Source organism: Sminthopsis crassicaudata, chromosome 3 (assembly GCF_048593235.1).
Source record: "Sminthopsis crassicaudata isolate SCR6 chromosome 3, ASM4859323v1, whole genome shotgun sequence".
Lineage (NCBI taxonomy): Eukaryota > Metazoa > Chordata > Mammalia > Dasyuromorphia > Dasyuridae > Sminthopsis > Sminthopsis crassicaudata.
In genome coordinates, this window is record NC_133619.1 from 279,861,152 (window position 1) to 279,881,686 (window position 20,535).

At 30.1% G+C, this 20,535-nt stretch overlaps 1 protein-coding gene across 1 annotated transcript in view; it reads left to right on the forward strand.

Moving 5' to 3' along the window:
• CFAP47 (cilia and flagella associated protein 47) overlaps positions 1–20,535 on the forward strand; it is a 781,966-nt gene that overhangs the window by 580,366 nt on the left and 181,065 nt on the right. The window contains exon 47 of the mRNA XM_074302067.1: positions 7,240–7,332. Coding sequence (XP_074158168.1) covers positions 7,240–7,332 — 93 coding nt within the window. The remainder of the gene's footprint in view (positions 1–7,239; positions 7,333–20,535) is intronic.

The following is a 20,535-nucleotide window of genomic DNA, read 5'->3' on the forward strand; positions in this document are numbered from 1 at the left end:
CTCTAAACCTAGCATTATTTTTGCTCATTGAAATATATTTATTAGAACATTTGTGTAGTTTTTCTTTGTTTTCTGTTGTGAGATAGCACAGTCATATCTGCTTTTGAGATTAATATATTTCAAGAAAATAAAAGACTTCAGGAATTACTGGAATTGGTGGTTATATCTGTTCTCCAGAGGCTAATAATGAGATCTTTCATTTCACTCATCACTCACATAATTTTACTACTTGTTATAATTCAGAAAGTAAGTACATCTCTTGATTCTGATTCATAGAATTGAATAGCCACAAAATTGCATTATAAAATAATGCTTCTCCCTTTTCCCCTAACCCCAATCCCAGAGTAGTAAAATTTAGCTTTATTTGCCTTTAACAATTTTTTTTTCATTTTTTAAGTTTATATTATTTCTGAATCCATTTTCCCTTCCCCTTTATCAAAATTGTACTCTTTCTGTAGTTCCTTTGTTCCATACTTCTGTATTCTCCCTTTTTTCCAAGAATCATAAAGGACAACTCCCAGGACATGTGAAGAATGAAAAAACAAAAGAATGAAGAAAAAAAAGGAAAGAAAGAAGGAAAGAAGGAAAGAAGGAAAAGAGGAAAGGAGGAAGGCAGGAAGACAGAGAAATGATAAGTGAAGAGGGAGACAGAAAGAGAAAGAGAGGAGAGGATGAGAGAGTAAAAAGAGAAAGAAAAAGAAAGCGAGAGATAGTGATATACAGAAAGAAATTTTTAAAAACACTATAAGGCTTTTGATGGGACTAAAATTATTGTTCCCCTTTATCTCTGGTGTTGAAGCATATATTAAATGTTTATACTCCTAAGTGGAGGTTGAGACAATCATCTCCATTAGTAATAGGGAGAGTCTGATGCCCTAACCAAAAAAAAAAAAAAAAAAAAAAAAAAAAAGCTTGAATTTAGAAAAATTATAATGAGTTTATTAGCTTCTGTCTAATTTACTTTTCTTTGTATAGCGTCTTTGGTTTTGTTCATGTGGAAAACTCCCAGCTTAGAGGTTTCTTTTGTGGATATAGACCAGCAAGAATATATAAAATTAATTAAATATAAAAAGGGATAGACAACTAAATTATTTTAAGTAAGATTTTTATTGGGTTCAAAAATAAGGTTTGATGTTTTCAGAGTATATTATAAACATGTAAAGGATATGAACTTGATAAATAGCAATTAAAATATTATCATTTATGAATTATAATGTAGCTTAATTGACTACCATGACTGTAGAAATGTCACATTTTCTTTATTTTAACCCTAAACTAATGTTAGGGCACCATTTAAATTGAAGAGGAAAGAATGTATGGTTTGGATCCAATACACACAAAAAAATTATGATATTATACTTTTAACACTTTATAAATATGAACAAGGTTTTTAAGAGCTATCGTTAAAACTAAAACTAGAGGAAGGTATTAACATGTTTTATTTCCACTTGAAACCATATTCCAAAATACTAGTTGTAACAGAAATGTAAATTAAAATAACTTTGAGGTTTTACTTCTACTCTACAAGTTGGCAAAACTAACAAAAAAAATTGGAATAATTTATGCTGAAGATGCTTTTTTTTTTTTTTCTGAGTGACTTATTTAGGGTTATATAACTAAAAACAATATTCTTTAAAGCCAGATTTGAGCTCAGGTCTTCCTGACTTCAGAGGTGGTGCTCTATCCCCTGCATCACCTAGCTACCCTGCTAAAGATACTTTCAAGAGAGGTACACTGAATGTATTTTTGACTGGTATCATGAAGTTATCCTACTATCCTGGAAACTAATTTAGGATGATTCAAGAAAATAACAACTAAGCTATTTATTTCCTTTGAACATATGATCTTACCACGAAAATCTATAATATAGCAAAATATTTATAATAGTATTTGTAGTAGCAAATACCTAGACACAAATTACTAAACCCACTGCACTATATTAATGCAATTAAATATTATTACCCAGTAAGAAATTTATGATTATCAATCAAATAGCATTTATTGATTATTTACTACATGAAAGTCACATTGCTAAGCAATAGAGATACAAAGAAATGTCTTATCTGTACTTTTTAAAACATGATTCCTATTCTTTAATGAGCTCACATTCTAATGGCAAAGACAACATGCAAGTAATTATGTTTATACATTACTATGTCCATGTATATGAATCATGTAAAATGTGAAAAATTCAGACAGACATTATAATACTCAAATTAAGTAGATCAGAAAAAAAGGAAACCAAAATAATTACATAGTGATTCTGAGAAAGAGATAAAGAAATATTTTCTTTATAATGAAGAGGCAAATGTATATACAGATTGAGTTACTGTATAAGTATTTTATTTTGTCTTAACTGCCTTTTTGAGGGAGGTTTTGATTTTTGAGTGAGAAAGGGATATTTTAAGAAATCACTGACAACAAACCAAAGTCATAATAATAGTCAAAAATTTTATGCAATCAAAAAAAGCAAAAAGTTGTCATTGTGTAATTTTGTTATGCTTTTTGTCTTTCAGTGTCTATTTCCTTAAAATTTGGCAGTTGGAAAGATTATCATTGAATACATTTTAAACTTTAAAAATAACTTGATTCATATTTTTAATGTAGATGATTGTCTCCTTGTTTTCATTTTAAAAAAATAAACAATCATATAGTAAGTAGGGTTTTTTTTTCCAGTTTTTAATAATGAACCTTTCTAGAAATTTTATTTTTGATAAGATTCTGTTTCTTTGCCTCTGTGGAGACAGAGAAAAATTTGTCAGCATCCTAGTTATCTTCTTTATTTTTCTGGTCTGTGAATTAGATCAGGTTAGGGATGGGTTGAGGAATTGGGGTAAGGAGAAAATGCATGGTCCTCTCTAAAGGACTCCAGGATTTTTTATTGCAAGGATAGCTTTATTTACTGTGCTTTACTAATTATGTCTACACTTCTATGTAGATCTCCAAACAGTATATAGATATGTTAAGGAACAAATTAATTGTTACACCCAGGGCACTACTGCAAAAACAGAACTCTTTATAAATCCATGTACCTAGATAGCATGCCTTTCCCAGTGCCATGGAAACAATAAAACTTGAAATTCAATGTAGTATATAATGGTGAATTTTAAGTCATAGAGCCTGACTTCAAGCCCTTACTTAGTGTGATATTTTAGGTCGAGAAACTGAGCTTTCCTAGACCTCATTTTCTTCATCTATTTAAAAAAAAACAACAAATAAACAAAAAACAAACAAACAAACAAACAAAAAAAAAAACAAAGAAACAAACCAAAAAACTGTACTCAATTATTTCTGTAGCTCTTTCCAGTTCTGAATCTAGGATCTTTGAGTTTACTTTTCAAAGTATTTTTACATTTCTCAATTTTTCTCCCTCCTGATTGATTTGTCCTTGGGAGTTCTTATACTGATTGTGTCTATCCTCTCTCCCCAAAAAGAAGAGGAATGTGATATTGTAAAATAAACTAATACTAATCTAATAGTCATTTGAAGAAAATTTTTTTTTACACCTCAATTGTTTTAAAGAACTTCACTAACTGGAACAAAGTCATTCAAAAGTTAATTCTTTTGGTTTCCAAATAACTCAGCAATTAAAACAAAAGATTAAAATGATTGTGAACACATTAAAAAAATCTTTTTTGAGGCTCAAACAAAATAATGTAGGTGAACATCTGTGTATGAATGTTTGTGTGCCTGTGTGCCTGCTCATGTTGGTAGATTTTAAACAAATTTTAAAGCTCCTTACTACTACTCCTATGGTGTGCCATATCAGCTTTTGTAATTTCTTTGAATTTGGACTAGATCTCAGCTGTTTTATCTCAAGGAATATAGGAATATAAGTTTTTTGAAAACAAAAATTTTCCTCACCCCTTTCTATGTCCTTAGGGGTGTCACAATAAATTGCACATTGCACTTTTTTTTTTTTTTTTAACTAGACCTATTCTTTCAGTGCCTGATTAGCTTCTGCTTTGTATTCCATGGTTTTAAATAATGCATGGGACACTTAAAAACTAATTTATTTAAGGTCACATATCCAATATACCTCTGATATGGGATTAGAACCAGTTTTAGTAACTTTAAAGCAGTTTCTATATGCTATATTATTGAATTGATTTGAATTGAGAATGAGAAGTTAACTCTGGCATAGTTTGAGGAAATTGTTTAAAAGATTGAAACATTCAGAGCCAGCTCAAGATTTCTGAATATTTTAGTTAGCTTTGAGCAGTACAATATTTCAACAAATTTTCTTTTATCATGGATATGACAATTCCCTTCAGGAGTATGGGTCAAAACCTATCTCACTTTATGTTGTTACTGGTCATGTTCTCACATAAATCATCAGTAGTGGATGAGAGTGGTATTTCCTGAAGGCCTTTTAAGATCCTGTGGGTATCAATGTAGTTCTTGTGTTTAACCCTGGATGTTGTTTATGACTGTCACGAAGTAACTCCTCCAAATTTATATTTCTCTAAATTGTCTTTATTTTTCAAGTCTGACATAGCCTGGAATTATTCTCTTTTCTTTTATTTTCTCTAAATCCAAATCCAATCAATTATCTCATCTATGTTCAAATAAACCACCACCTACAGATGCAGTTATTGGTAGCTTTTTTTTTTAAAGTAAAATAAAACACCAGGAATTTCATATAATATTTATGTGAATCAGTATGTCAGGATTTTAGAGAAAATTTCTTCCAAGTTTGGAGGGATTTTTTTAATGTAAAATACATTGTATTAGATTGATTTGTAAACATCTGTGGATATTCATTGCTACAATATAGATCACAAATTACTAAAACAAAGTAAAAATAATGACCCCCAAACAGTTTGGATAAGGTAATCCCCATCACTTCTGAGATCCAGAAACAAAGTCTAGTGTGTTAAATTTTCTATGTTGGAATTAATTTGTAATAATCTTACATGATCACCTCCTTGGATTGACAAAACTGCCACATGCTCTTCACCAACCACTCTCTTCTCGTTGTCCTCCTCCAAAGTGACTCTGGCTCATCTTACTATATCCCAAATCCCTTCTATACACCAAAAGATCCAGCTGGCACAGAATAGTGACAAGGGCCATTTTCCAAGCATATGCTAATAGAGTATTGTCCAATAGGTAATTAGCCTTAAGTGTTTGGTTGTCTGATTCCAGTGCATCTATTCAGAGTTTCAGTCCTTTACATCCTTATCCATAAAGGTTTTCTGAAAATTTTGTAAAATATTTTTGGTGCTGAAGAAATAAATATATTAAGCATACTGTGATCTTTGCAAACTGCCCATCAGAGTAAGAATATTTTAAATAAGAAATTCGCATTAATTAATCAAGCCCATCATAAAATTAGAGTAGCAGCCAGAAGCTTCCTTCAGGCTAAGCAATATCACAAAGCTTTATAGAGGTTAATTTCTTTGATTGCAGTATCTCAACAGGTAGATTGGAATTTTCTTGGAGAGATGTTATATTTTTGTTCTTATTCTTTTACTTTAAAAAAAAGTAGGAAGAAAAAAATTAGATAACCAATGTCACAACAAGATCATTCCATTCTGAATTCCACCAAACTATATCTAAACATAGGTTTGTCTTCAAGGATCTATGATTTCCTGAATCTGGATATTCTTTCCACTAGTGCTATTCCATCTTCTCTACACCTTGTTAGATGATCTTCATAAATGCTTAAATTTTCTTTACTCAGTTTGTCACTTGGTGAGCATTGTCTTATAGTGAAGAGCTTTAATCAACTTTAAGTGATTCTTTAGAGGAAAGACTTATTACTCAAAGCTTTTATCAGATTGATAGGGTGAGCATAGTTTTTTAGATTTTAAAATCATTTCCCTACTGTGATGACAGATTAGAATAGGAACTTTATTTAGTGAATGTGTCATACTTGATTGAAGAATATCTTGAATTATGTATGTATGTATACATGCATTCATATATCTATATATATACATAGCATAATATGTACATATTACATAGATATATCAATGTATGAAGGTGTGTGTGTCTATGTCAGCCAGGTGTTTCACAGTGGACAGAGCATCAGCTCTGTTGTCAGGAAGACCTGAGTTTGAATTCAGCTTCAGACTCTAGCTTTGTGGCGTGGGCAAATCACTTAACTCAAGAAAGTGTCAAACAACTCTAGTAATTTTGCCAAGAAAACTTAAAATGGGTCATGAAGAATCAGACATGACTAAAGCAACTGAACAACACCAATATATCTATATTATATATGTTGTTACAGCTCAATAGGTATAAATGAAAAATCAGACTGATATCTAACAGATTTAATATGTCTAAAGTCGCTTGATGTGTTAATATCTATAAAGATTGTGTGCTTTCTGAAACTAGGAATTGAAGATACTATTTCTTTTGAATCTTCTTTTACCAGTTAATATATTAATTAATTCATAGCAAGCTTCAGTAAATGTTAATTGCCCAAATGAAATGATAGCCTTCCTTTCCTCCCTCCTGTCTTCCTTCCCTCCTTGCTCCTTCCCTCCTCCCTCTTTCCTTTCCTCCTTCTTCCCTTTCTCCTTCCTTTCTACCTTCCTTTTTTTTATGAGAAATTTGTTTTCTCTCTCCTTTGCTTTTATCTCTTTCTTTCTTTACCTCTCTTTTATTTCTCCTTCCTTCCTTCCTTCCTTCCTTCCTTCCTTCCTTCCTTCCTTCCTTCCTTCCTTCCTTCCTTCCTTCCTTCCTTCCTTCCTTCCTTCCTTCCTTCCTTCCTTCCTTCCTTCCTTCCTTCCTTCTTTCTGTGATTTCCTGGATCTGGATATTCTTTCCACCAGTGCTAGTCCATCTCCTCTACACCTTGTTAGATATTCATAATTCCTTAACATTTAAAAAAATATTTTTTCTTAACATTTATTTTGTTTTCTTTCTTTTTTCCTTTCTTTCTTTCTTTCTTTCTTTCTTTCTTTCTTTCTTTCTTTCTTTCTTTCTTTCTTTCTTTCTTTCTTTCTTTCTTTCTTTCTTTCTTTCTTTCTTTCTTTCTTTCTTCTTTCTCATGTTGGAAGCTAACACGTAAAAATTCTTTGAAAATTGTATTGTATTCCATTTCAAAAGATATTATCAAAATATTATTTATACATTTTCTTCATTGTAAAAGATTTTTGATCACTTTTAAATCTCCAATAAATGTTTTTTCCTTTTAATGGTGACATTCATGTGTGTGCTAATTTTTTTTTTCCTTCTTTCTTTCTTACGTTTTTTTTTTTTTTTTTTTTTTTTTTTTTTTTAAATTAGATGAATTCAGCAACCCTAAGCTTGCTGCCTCTACTGTGGATAGCACTGGGGCTAAAAACGCTGGTTTTAGTTTTACTCTTAAGGAAACACAAGGTATGTGACTTTCTGCTTATACTCGCATACTATAAAGTCATTTATTTCATAAATTAGGAAATATAAAATGTCTTGCTAAGTATATGATAAATGCAAAGATTAATGCTTAATTTAATGTTTAAATTAAATTAAATTAAAGTTTGACCTATAAAACAAATTTCTTCAAAGGGAAAGAAAAGCACAGAAGTTTTGACTCTTGTTTATTACCTTAGTAACAACCCATTTTCCATAGCAATGAAGAGTGACATTAGGGATTTTTGAAATATTAAATATAGAGATGCCTGCCATAGAAGTTTATGCAAAAGGAAGGCTAAAGTGGGTGGAAAGATTTGGGAAGAAAGTAATTAGCTTCATTCTAAAAAGTAATTCTAATTATTAAGAAATTATACATTAAATTGTTTTTGTTAGACTCCATATGCAGTAACTGGATATTACCAGATGATAATACCACATTGTAGTTAAAATAGAATTTTGAGTCATAAAAGCTATCTAATTTTTAATTAAAAAATTCAAGAAGAGTTCATACAATTGAGTTTATCTAAATCAGCTTATAGCAAATATTTATTAAGAGTGAATTTGCAAGCCAATAAAATTGGGGGAGAATATATAAATAGATTTGTTTTGACATACACACGTGTGTGTGTGTGTGTGTGTGTGAATGTGTGTGTGTGTTTGCTTGTGTTTATGTATTCATATATATCCCCCCCTTTTTTTTTACTTAATACCTTAAATAGTGAGTTAATTCAAAGTTTTTGTTTTCAGTAGACAGAAAGATGAGTTTTTTTAAAAGCATATTTTAATTTAAATACATAAATGTGTCATTGTTTTAATACTAGAAGTTTAAAGATTTTCTTTAAATTCAAGCAAATTTCATTTAAAATAGTTTCTGTACAAATGTTATAGAAGCACTTGAATTTTATTAAAAGAAGTAATATATTTTTATTGTAATTTTCAAAATTAGATTTTTAAGTTTAATAGAAATAATCATATTTTTTCATTTATATGAAAAATAAATTAAGGCTATTTTTGTCATTCAGATTTTAATTGTATTAAAATATAAATTTTAAGGTATTATGATAATTATAATTTACATTTTTGCCTTTTTATGTTGCTTATTTATATGTTGCCTTTATTTAATTTCTGCTGTATCTAACGGAGAAAAAAGTTTATTTCATCATTTCAGGGGTATTGTGCAGTTTAGCATGCACTGCTGGCAGAAATATCAAAGCTGGAAAGGAGCTATTGTTCTCATTCTTACATTTGTGTGGCACTGTAACATGAGAGTTAATAGTCTTTTCTAACTGATCTGATGAAATATTGAGGCCTTCAGAAATGCTCTTACTTCTTTTATGAGACATGCTAGTGAGATGGATAGAAAATTAATCTCAAGTTTAGAAAGACCAAGATTTAAGTCCTGCTTATGACATACTTTGATCTCAAGCCAGTCATTTAAATTCTCATTTCTCTGGAGAACAATCTAAGGTATAAATTTCAGAGAAGATGCTGTAGAATATTGGTAGAAACAATTATCCTGAATTCCCGGAATTCCCTATCCCAATGAAATTAAATGTCCAAGGTCTGTCTGAAAAAATAAATGATACAGAAGTTTTGCTCCCCATGTTTTAAGTTGCTGATAGATCTGTTATTCAACATTTATTGGACATTATTAGAATACCCAACAGTAATGTTTCAACTCGAGTCTTGCCTATGTTGCTATTTTTAACTAAATAAACTTTGCTTTAAGGTTTTTTTTCTGAGTTAAAGGAAGTGTCCTAAAATGCTAAACTACACTATTTTGGAAAATACTCAATACTAGTGCCCTTTAAACATTGTAGAATGGTACAACTGTGTAAAAGTCTATGCAACTGTAGTCAGCAAAAAAGTAATCAGTTAGGGTAGTTGAGTCTGCTGGATCAAAGGCATGTTGGAGGTTGTTTTTCATAAAGAAAAATACCTCAGAAATCTGCAAACACTATAAAACAGGAGTTGATTTATTCTTTCATTGATTGTCTATCCTCATGTGGAAAATGTTGATGGTAAAATAAAATATTGTAGTGAATTGTGTTTATAGGATAAGAGTCAGTTGTTAAACATTTACCAGCATGCCCTTTCCATATTTGTTTTGAATGTAAAAATCATATGGCAGCATTTTTCTATCAAGATCAGATAAATCAGTCTTTTTTGAAATGTCACTTGGAGCAAATCTAACATTTTTTGTATATTCTTAATGCTCTAATGTTTCACACTGTAATAAAAACAATTATTCACATGAATGGGGAAAAAAAAAATTAGCACATAGTTCATGACACTGAGTTCTTTCCAAAGCAGCTTGGACAAAACCCAAGTTCTCTGTACTCAGAGAACCTTGCTTTAAATTCCTGCTTTGCTACTTCCTATGAGACTTTGAGCAACCCAAATAATGTCACTAGGCCTCATCAAATGAAAGATTTGGCCTAAAGAAATTTGAGGACAAAGACTGTTTTTACTTCTATGTAATTTTGGCTTTTAGCACAATGCTGGATATATGGTAGGTGTTTAATAAATACCTACTTACTAAATGATTGATCTTCGAAGTTCTGAATCCTAGAATTTTATAAATTCATATTTCTTTCCATTTATTTTTTACAACACTACTGAATATGAATAAGGAAAAAAACATCCCTACTTATATATCAAAATTTGTTGTTTGTAAAAAATTTCTATTTTAAGACACCAATCATTCCTTCCTTTTTTTTTTTTAATTTCCATTTTAAGACACCAATCATTCCTTCCTTTTTTTTTTTAAGGGAAAAAATACTTCTACTTCCTTTAAAAGTCCTAAAGATTGTTAAATAGTTAATATTGCTTCAAAATAATTCAGTAGATATTTGTTTAGCACCTGCTAGGGTATTGAAATGTTCATACATTTTCTATTTTGCATCTATTTCACAAATGTTTTGGTATATTGCCTTTTAGATTTTTCATAAATGTCATGACAAATTGTTTTCAGCTCACTGGAGAATGTTGTCAGTCAAAATATTGATTAATTGCTTGCTAATGCACTGGAATGGTGGCTTCAAAGATCAGAGAAATTAAAGAGTTATGTGTAAAGGTTATTACAATGGTAAAATTGACAGGCCTTGGCAAAAAATTGGATATAGGGAGTAAGAGATAAGTGAGGAGTTAAGGATGACACTTAGGTTGTGACCTTAAAGCTGAGATGAGTTGCTTTAATCAATAATATGAAAGCTTTAAATATGGAACAATTTACAAATTTGGGTGCTATCTTTGCACCGGAGCCACATTAATTATTTATGCTTGCTCATTCTAAGTGCTTCTATCTTTGTTGATTTCATAATATCCCTTTGCTAGAAGGGAAAAAATTTCCCTTAATTCTCCCTAAAATTCCTTTAATTCTAGGGAGCATAAAACCTGAGAAAACATCTTTGATTACTTGTGTTAATTAATAGAAAAAGTCCCTTCTGACATTACTTATCAATAAAGATCCACTTTTCAGGTGTTTGTAAAGAATGAATTATGGTTCCCTGCTGCAGTGCATAGTAGAAGGGTTTGGTTCTTTTCCCCTTTTTTCCTCACGTCTTAAGCTTCATTCTTTAGTTTATTCTTTTTGACAAAGTCCTCTTCCATATTGTTCCTTGCATCTTAAAATATTGTTTTTATGGATCAGTCTTGTGCCTGGTTAAATATAGGCAGCAATTATATTTGTGATAATGGCCAATTTTCAATATACCTTATTTTGATTTTTTTGTCCTAAGTTGTTGGTCTGCTATACGTTCTATTGTTTCATTATGACTCCATTTATTATTTTCTTGGCAAAGTTTCTTTAGTAGTGTGCTATCTTGTTCTTCAGTTTATTTATTCAGATGAGAAAACTAAGGAAAACAGGGTTAATTAACTTGTCTCATATCTGAGGTTGGATTTGAACTCAGGTCTTTTTGACTCTAGGATTGATTCTCCATCTTTTGTGCAATCTAGTTAGGCTTGATCAGTAGGTTAAGGCTTTGTAAAGATAAACTTTTTGTAATTTCTGGTAGTGATAATCTAATCCTGAATTTTCATTATAATCCTTTCAGTGTTAGTGTATATGTGTTTGTATTTATGCATTTGTGTTTTTGTGTATCTATCTATCTATCTATCTATCTATCTATCTATCTATCTATCTACATACTTATATACTTAGAATGTCATTGAATTTGTTAGAAAAATTATCATTAGCATTTCATTTGTACTGACACCTCATGATTACTCTTTTCACCTCTGATTGGAGTGAGAAAACCATGAATTCCAAAATTTCCATTTAAGGAGGGGGTTCAGAATACATATGTCATTTTCCCTGTAGCTATACTACTTTGGGACTTTGCTGACTTTTCTACCATGCACATCATAGAGCTTTCCCCACCCCTCTTTCAGCTTTCTTATGTATCTTGTCTTACACTATTGGATTGTAATCTCCTTAAGGGTAGGAACTAAAAATACTAAAGTATTTTTGGATATCATTGTTATCCTTCAATTTAATTTGCCCCCCAGATTCAAACTCAAATGTCTCTATTTTCCTTTACCTATAATAAAAGAATTACATTTATTGAATCCAAATAATATTTTGATATATATTTTTTAAATTTCAAAAGATATATATATATATATATATATATATATATATATATATATATATATATATATATATATATGTATATTTGCATACACATATGCATGCAATGTATGTGTGTGTGTGAATAATACGTATTTATGCACATATACAGGATATTCCAAAGGCCTTACTGCAATTTTAAGATCTTAAAGCCAGGAAACTATTTATATGCTACTACTCATATAAATCAAGGGTTTGATTAATGCTCTGGTTTAACTCTTTTTATCTTGGAGGCTATGGTTACTTTTATTTAGGAAACATGATAACTGATTAAAAGCTGAGCAGAATAGTTAAACTATCTCAATGGGAAAAAAAAAAAAGCTATATTATATATCAATTGTGCTTGACATTATCATGTTGACAATAGCTTTTTAAAGAGAGAACTTTTTACCTGTACATATATGCTCAAGTATTTTCACTATATGTGAATTGTTTTTATATATTTGCAGCATGTGAACAAGTCATAAGTATAGAGTTGATCTACAGGTTTTTTGATAATCACTAAAGATATTTCAGATATTCCAGTGTTTTTGAGAGATTTGCTTAAGAATGATGAAATCACTGATAGTTTACTCTTTATAAACCTAGAAATTTTGGGTGCAGCATTTTTGTAACTTGAACAATATCTTGATTACTTATAAACATCTGTAAATTACTTGTGCATGTGTATGTGTGTGTATTACAAGCAAGTTGTGCATAATTTATATAAATACATAAACAGCTTATTGTACTCTGTTTGGGTTAATTACTGAAGATCTTAGTTTTAGTAATATATTGTACTTTCTATTAAAAAGAATGTGATCTGACATAAAAATGAAAGGAAGCTGATAAGTGCCTTGGAGTACCTCTGTGCAGTATTAGAATCAATAATTGTGGGATTTCCCTACCTCTGAAATTTTCTAGTTTTTAAATGAAGCTACTAGAAGTAATTTTTTATTTATCTTGATTAATGTCATTTTTTTCCTGGGAGATTATCCATAAAATATTTATAAGGGGCAAAAAAAAAATTATGAGAAGTGGATCATCACAACCTTGTAAAAAATTCCCTATTCTGGTGCCTCTTCTTTAATCCTCTCTTCCTCTCCATTTTTACTTTTTCCTTGCCACAAATGTGAATAACATACATCAGGACATATTCTGGAAATATCTGTATTCTCCCAGGGTAGACACATAATATGTTGAATGGTATCCATATTATCTCTGATAACATGAGGGTACAAATGGGATAATCTACCTTTACATGTCAAATAACCCTCCCCACTATTTGACCAATAAGTATGAGAGATGTAAAAATTTACTAAATTATTTTTCAACATATTCAGGAATTGAAAATATCTACTATGAAACTATTATGTATAAGACTACAATTTTGGAAACTCCAGTTGGAAACAATTATAAAATGTTCAATTTGCCATTATTATACTTTTCAATAATATTTTCTGTACTTAAATTTTTGTGAATAGCACATATGGATTCAGGAATTAGATTAAAATGAATTTATGGAATTATCTGTGGGTAAGTTATTCTATTTTTTTTCCCCTGAGATAATTGGGGTTAAGTGAATTGCCTAGGGTCACACAGCTAGGAACTGTTAGGTATTTGAGGTCAGATTTGAACTCAAGGATCTTCTGACTTCAGTGCTGGTATTCTATCCACTTTACCATCTAGCTGCCACCTGGGTGAGTGATTCTTGACGTTTTTTATCTCAGGTCTCCTTTACCCTCTTAAAAATCATTGAGGACTCCCAAAGATTTTTTGTTTATATAGATTAAATCAATTGATATGTACTATATTTGAAATCAAAACAAATAATTTTTTTTTATTTAGTAAACCCATTATATGCTAACATTAAAATATTTACGAAAAGTTATTATGTTAAAAAAAAACAGCATAAGTGGAATGATTTTTTCCTATTTTGCAAAGTATTTTAAAGTCTGGCTTAATAAAAACATTTGGTGTTTCCTGTCTGCTTCTAATGGGACATGTTGTTTTGGCTAAAACATATAAAGACTATACTTTTATAAATAGTAAATTGGAAAACAGAGAAGCATTTTGCTATTTAAAGAATCTCAGAGCATTACTATAAAAATAGTTTTTACTTTGTGGATCCTTTGAAAGACTCTTGAGTGGAACCTATGGATCAGTCAAGTTCTTTTTGTACTTTTGTAGTTACTATGGGTTCACTGTGAAAGACTAGGAGAAAATACTCTGCTTAAATCCAGTGTTGCTAAGTCAATTGATGGGAAAAATAACAATTTTGATTTTTTTTCTTTTCAACTCAAGGACACAGGTAGTTGGTGGCAGAAATAGGATTTGAACTAAATTCTCTAACTCTAACACTCATATTCCTTTTATTGTACTTTTTTTTGCCAGAAAAAAATAACAAAAAACTATTATTTTACATTTATTTAAAGGGATAATCCTATATCCTATTGATGCCTTATTGGCTAATATTAGGTGGAATATGCCTTCTCTCTTAAACAAAACCACTTCACTGTCACTCTTGTCTAGGAAGTGTTATCCTATGTGCCAGATCCTTCCAATTATAAATTATAAGAAGTGATGCTCTAATACCAACACTTCAATAGTTCAAGTTTCATACTGAGATGAAATGAGGCAATTTTGGGTCACTGATCATTTCACATTAAGAGATTTAGTTTGCCCACACAGAAAAGATATGCAATAATTATATTGTAGCATTTAGCTTTTGCTGGATATGTCTGTTCCTATTCTTCACATAAAAATGTATCTGGTCAACAAGGCAGAGTAAGGTTATACTCCTCTGTCAAGTTCAAGGGACCCAGAGTCTATGTGACTAGAACTTTTTATGCTCTCAGATAATTAGGAAGTTTCAAAAGGAAAAGTGTGACCAATTAGGTCCTGGTGGTAGCTTTTTTTTTTTTTTTCCCCTCTTAGTTAAAACTTTCCTAATTGTGTGTGAGTGGAAAAAGAGAAACTGGATCAAGAAAATGTTGGTTCTATGATACAAATGTTATACAAATTTCTAAAGAAATCTTGTTTATTCCCAAAGCTGCTCTAAAAGTTCCCCCACAAAAAAAAATCAATCCATCAACAAGCATTTATTTTACATGTTCTATGTTAAGGCCCTAAGGATACAAATATATATATATATATATATATATATATATATATATATATATATATTTCCTGCCTTCAGGAAGTTGATTTTGTTTTATTTTTATTTTTTTGGAAAACAATCTATGCATATAAAAGTGTAAATAAAATATACATTGAGTCAGCTCTCCTTTCATGTTAAGTCCTTTAACAATTTTAGATTCAGTAATTCAGGATTGCTGCTTCTTATTAGCAAACTGGATTTTTAGCCCTCACAAGTATCTTGCCAACTAATAATCTTTTCTTAAAGACCCTCATTTTCATTATATTTTATATGCAGAAGAACAAGCTAAAGTATCTTTAAAAAGGAATATTATTATCACAGTCCATAATATTATTATAATACAACTATAAAGATTGAATTTTCCTTCTCTGAAGAAGCCCTGAGAAGAGCTTTCCTTCCTAGAAGCAGCCCTGCTTGGGCTTCCATCTTTTCTCCTCAATTATAAGGTTACTATTAATCAAGATGAATCATTAACAAGAATTATTATACTTTATATTAATAGTAAATATTTCTAAAATGCTTAAAGAAAGAAATGACTTCATTTTTTAAAAAGTAGCTGCAATATATCTTTTATAGCTTTATTATATTTATTTCATCATTTTGATCCATCAAAGTGAAATTTTTTAGAACCATCTAAGTTTCTCTGCATGTTTCTATTATTTATCTCATAAAGATAAATTGATAGCTAAGATACTCTATTACATGAAGACTTTTGTTTCTAAATCATAGTGTCATGCAAATTTACAATTTTTTTTTCTTTTCTAGATGGCTAGTTCATAGACTTATTATTCCTGACATTTTAAATTTTGATTTTCTTTAAAAATTTTTGAAATTTAATTTAATTTTTAAATTTTAAATCCAAATTATTTCCTCTCCTCCATCTACCACACACAGAAATATACTATCCATAAAGCATATTAAGTTGTGCAACACATTTCCACATTATATTTGTTATGAAAATGAAAAAAAGAAGCAAGAAAAACAGAGAAAAATGAATTTCAACTTGCACACACTATCCATTAATTCTTTAACTAGAGGTTCATGATATTTTCTATCAAAATACTATTGGAATTATCATAGATGACATAGATCAGATTTGATTAATCAATTACAGCTTGATGAGATACCATATTGAGTAGACTGCCAAGTCTTTTACAGTTAGAGATCATTATCATTAAAACATTGTTGTTATTGTGAAACTTGTTCTGATTCTGCTCACCTCAGTTCATATAAGTATTGCTAGTTTTTTTCCTGAAATCACACTCTTCAATGTTTCTTACAACATAACAGTATTCCAATGCAAACATATACCAAAACTTTTCCAATTGATGGACATCTCTTCAATTTCTACTTCTTTGTCAACATAAAAAGAAGCTGTATAAATGTTTTTATATATATAGGTCTTTTTCATTTTTTCTTTGGTCTCTTTGAGCTATATACTTACTAGCAGAATTTCTGGGTTAAAGGATATGTGCTCAGTTTTATATCCCTTAAGCAAAGTTTCAAATAGTTCTCCAGAATAGTTGAACCCATTTACAACTCCAACAGTGCATTAATTAACTTGTTTTCCCACATCCCCTTCAGCATTTGACATTCTTTTTCTGTTTCTTAGCCCATCTACTTCAGAATTGTTTTAATGTGTATTTCTCTAATTATTAGGTCTAGAGCATTTTTTTTTTCATACAATGGTTTTCTGTTATCAGATATTCTGAAAACTGACTTCTTTGAGCATTTATCAGCTGGAGAATGGCTATTTTTTCTCATTTTAAATCAGTTGTCAATATATCTGAAAAATAAAATCTTTATCAGTGATAAATTTTCACCCAGTTTCTACCTTTCCTTTTAATTTTATCTATATTATTTTTTGCAATAACGTTTTAATTTCCTTATAATCAAAATTATTCATTTTACTTCCAAGTAACCTCCCTATCTTTCATATCATCATGAACTCTTTTCCTGTCCATAGTTTTGACAGATGAATTCTCCAATGATCTCCTAATTTATATATTATTATTTTATGCATAAAACATGTACACATTTTGAGCTTACTGGTATACAGTATGAGATGTTGGCCTATGCCTACTTTCTGCTAGATTATTTTATCATTTTCACAGTAGTTTTTAAAGTAGTTAATTCTTGATAGAGTGGTTAGAACCTTTGAATATAATACATTTTTATGCCTATTTGCTTCTTTATATTGTTTACCTAATCTAATTCATCAATCAGTTACTTTAGTTCTTATTCAGTATCATGTTAAATTGATGATTGTGACTTCATAGTATAGTTAGGGCTCTGATTTTATTAGCTGCCCTTTCTTTATGTTTATTTTTCTTTTTTTTTTGTTCTTGCCGGTGGATTTTTTTTTAAATAAGATAATTATTTGTTGATTTGATTGGTATGAATTTTTATTAAATTGGATTGACTTCATGATAAATTAATATTTTTCCATTTGTTTAGATCTATATTTGTGTGAAGAACACCTTTCTGTAATTGTGTTCATATAATTCCTGGCTATGGCTCAGAAATGCTGATAATTTGTGTGGGTTTATTTTATATTCTGCAACTTTGCTAAAGTTATTAATTGTTTCGCATATTTTTAGTTGGTTCTCTTAGTATACCATCATATTATCTGCAAAAGGTATTTTGTTTCCCTCTTACCTATGTTGATTCCCTTAATTGTTTTCTTCTTTTATTGGTATAGATAGCATTTCTATTACAATATTGAGTAGTGATGGTGATAATGGAATCCTTGTTTCATACCTGAACTTTTGAGTTTGTTTTTTGAACTACTATCACTATCATCAGACTTGTGATGGTCAGATTCTTTTGGTGGTCATGGTGACTACTATGACCACCAAAATTCATTATAGTAAAGGATTAATTAAATTGAGTAACAGGTACAAAGGACTTGGCTATTTTAATTCATTTCTCTTTATATCATTTTAAGGTACTGTGTAAATAGGATTAACCCACTGTTCAAAATGGAAATTTATGGAAATTTCATAAGTATTTATTTAAACATATCATTTTAAAGAGGAAGCTAATATGTGGCCTTTAAACAAATATGCAAAATTAGTAAATCTTTAATTTTCTAGGTTGATGATAATTCTTGACAAAACTTAAATTGCTTTGAAGAGAATCCTTATCCAATGTGCTATTCTTTTGTTTTTTTGATCTCTAAGGTTCCTCTTAGATCGAAAATTATGTTATTCACTAAGATTTATGATAATGCATAATAGGTTACATAGCTTTTACTAATGGAACTTTAGTTAGAATTATAGGTACTTAAATGATAATGACTTCATATAATATTAACTGTTATGATTAACAATTAATATTCTACATATGCACTGATAACTCATCAAGAGTTTAAGAATCTCGTTTCCTGTTGCTGACCAAGCCCAGTTCTAAGACTTGCTCCTGTAACACTGACTTTGTGTTTCTTGCTCCTCCTAAACCTCTCATTCCACAATGAAGATGATCTGAGATTTGGGTACATTCTCATTTGAAGTGATAATAAATACCTTCTGACTTTGGGGGCAATGGGGAGCTATAAAATGTCAAAGGCTTGTCTGCAACCCTAGAAGGATTTTCCTCTGATTTAAAAAAAAAAATTAAAAAGACACTGGAAAAGACAATACAGTTATCCCTTCCATATTATGAGTTTTCCCATAATGTTTTTGATATGTAAGTCACAAGTTCTCATAAAAAATTAAAGGGAAATTTTAAGGGGAATTTTGCTGAAGCCACAGATGACATATGAAAGCAGGAAGATGACCTAGAGTCTATAACCAAATGATTAACCCACATTTTACAGTAAGATACTGTAAAAACCTATAAAAGAAGAAGAAAAAAAAAATCAGGCTTTTCTGGTACAAAAGGAAGGCCAAAATGTTATGTGAGTTTTCCAAATTGTGGGAGTGCCACATCCCTAATCTCCATGATGTGGAAGGAATAATTACATATAGATGGGGATAGAGAGGATGGGGATAGAGAGCAAAAAGAAGGCGGCTATTCGAAATCTTTCTTGCTTTAAACAAATACTCTTAGATTTTTTTTTTTAACTTAAAGAACTTTTAGAATCTTTCCCTTATGAAACAGGAAGATATTATATGTAATTTAAATAAATTCAGTACAGCTGTGGAATAGAATATTGCCATAGACAATAATAGCATCACATGATATTTTAAGATTTACAAGCAACTTTTATCATCATTACCCTATGAAGCAGAATTAAAATGTTTTAGCATTCTCATTTTGCAGATGCAAAAACAGAGAATATGGGATAATTTAGTCTGAAATTATGCAGTCAGTAAGTCTCTAAGAAAAGACTTGAACCTGATATTTTAGATGCTATATGAAGGAGGGATTAAAGGGGGGGAAAAGATACAATTAGAAATTCCCCAATAACCCCAAATGAAGCCCCTAAAATATTTAAAATATAAAATAATGTGAGATAATATAATTTTATTGCAAATGATACAAAATGACCATAAACTTACTTTATACACTTGTTCAAAGAACCTCAGTATATTCTAACATGTTTAGATAGCACATATAAATAAATAATATATTTATCATGATACTACCAAACTAACTACAATAAATATTACTTAAGTAATTTTTTATAATTATTTTGTGTGTACAATTCACTAATTATATTGAATGATACTTTATAGGAAAAAAAATGCACAGAACATCACTCATGATGAAAAGGGATGAGGGCATCCCAATACAACAGTGTGGTCAAGTGGATCCTTATATTAGAATATATCTTCTATTATGTTCTACTGTGCTGAAAGGCTTAGGGCCTACTTTTCTGGTCATTTAATGATAAATTCTTTGACCAAGGCAACCAAAATATTACTTTTACTTGCAAAAACTTTCACAACTCAGATACACAACTGAACCTGTGCTCTTATTGAAAAAAAAAAAAAAAAAAAAAAAAAAACAACCTCCAAAAACAACAAAAAACAAAACAAAACAAAGTACAAATTATCTAATAATGTCCTCTTTATGTTACTATTTTCTTTTTTTTTTTATTATATATATATATATATATTATAATATTATCCCTTGTATTCATTTTTCCAATTTACCCCCCCTCCCTCTATTCCCTCCCCCCGACGACAGGCAATACCATACATTTTACATGTGTTACAATATAGTCTAGGTACAATACATGTGTGCGAATATCATTTTCTTGTTGCACAATAAACATTAGAATCCGAAGGTACATGCAACCTGGGCAGACAGATATTAGTGCTAACAATTTTCATTCCCCTCCCAGTGTTTCTTCTCTGGGTGCAGCTACCTCTGTCCATCATTGATCAACTGGAAGTGAGTTGGATCTTCTTTATGTTGAAGATTTCCACTTCCATCAGAATACATCCCCATACAGTATTGTTGTTGAAGT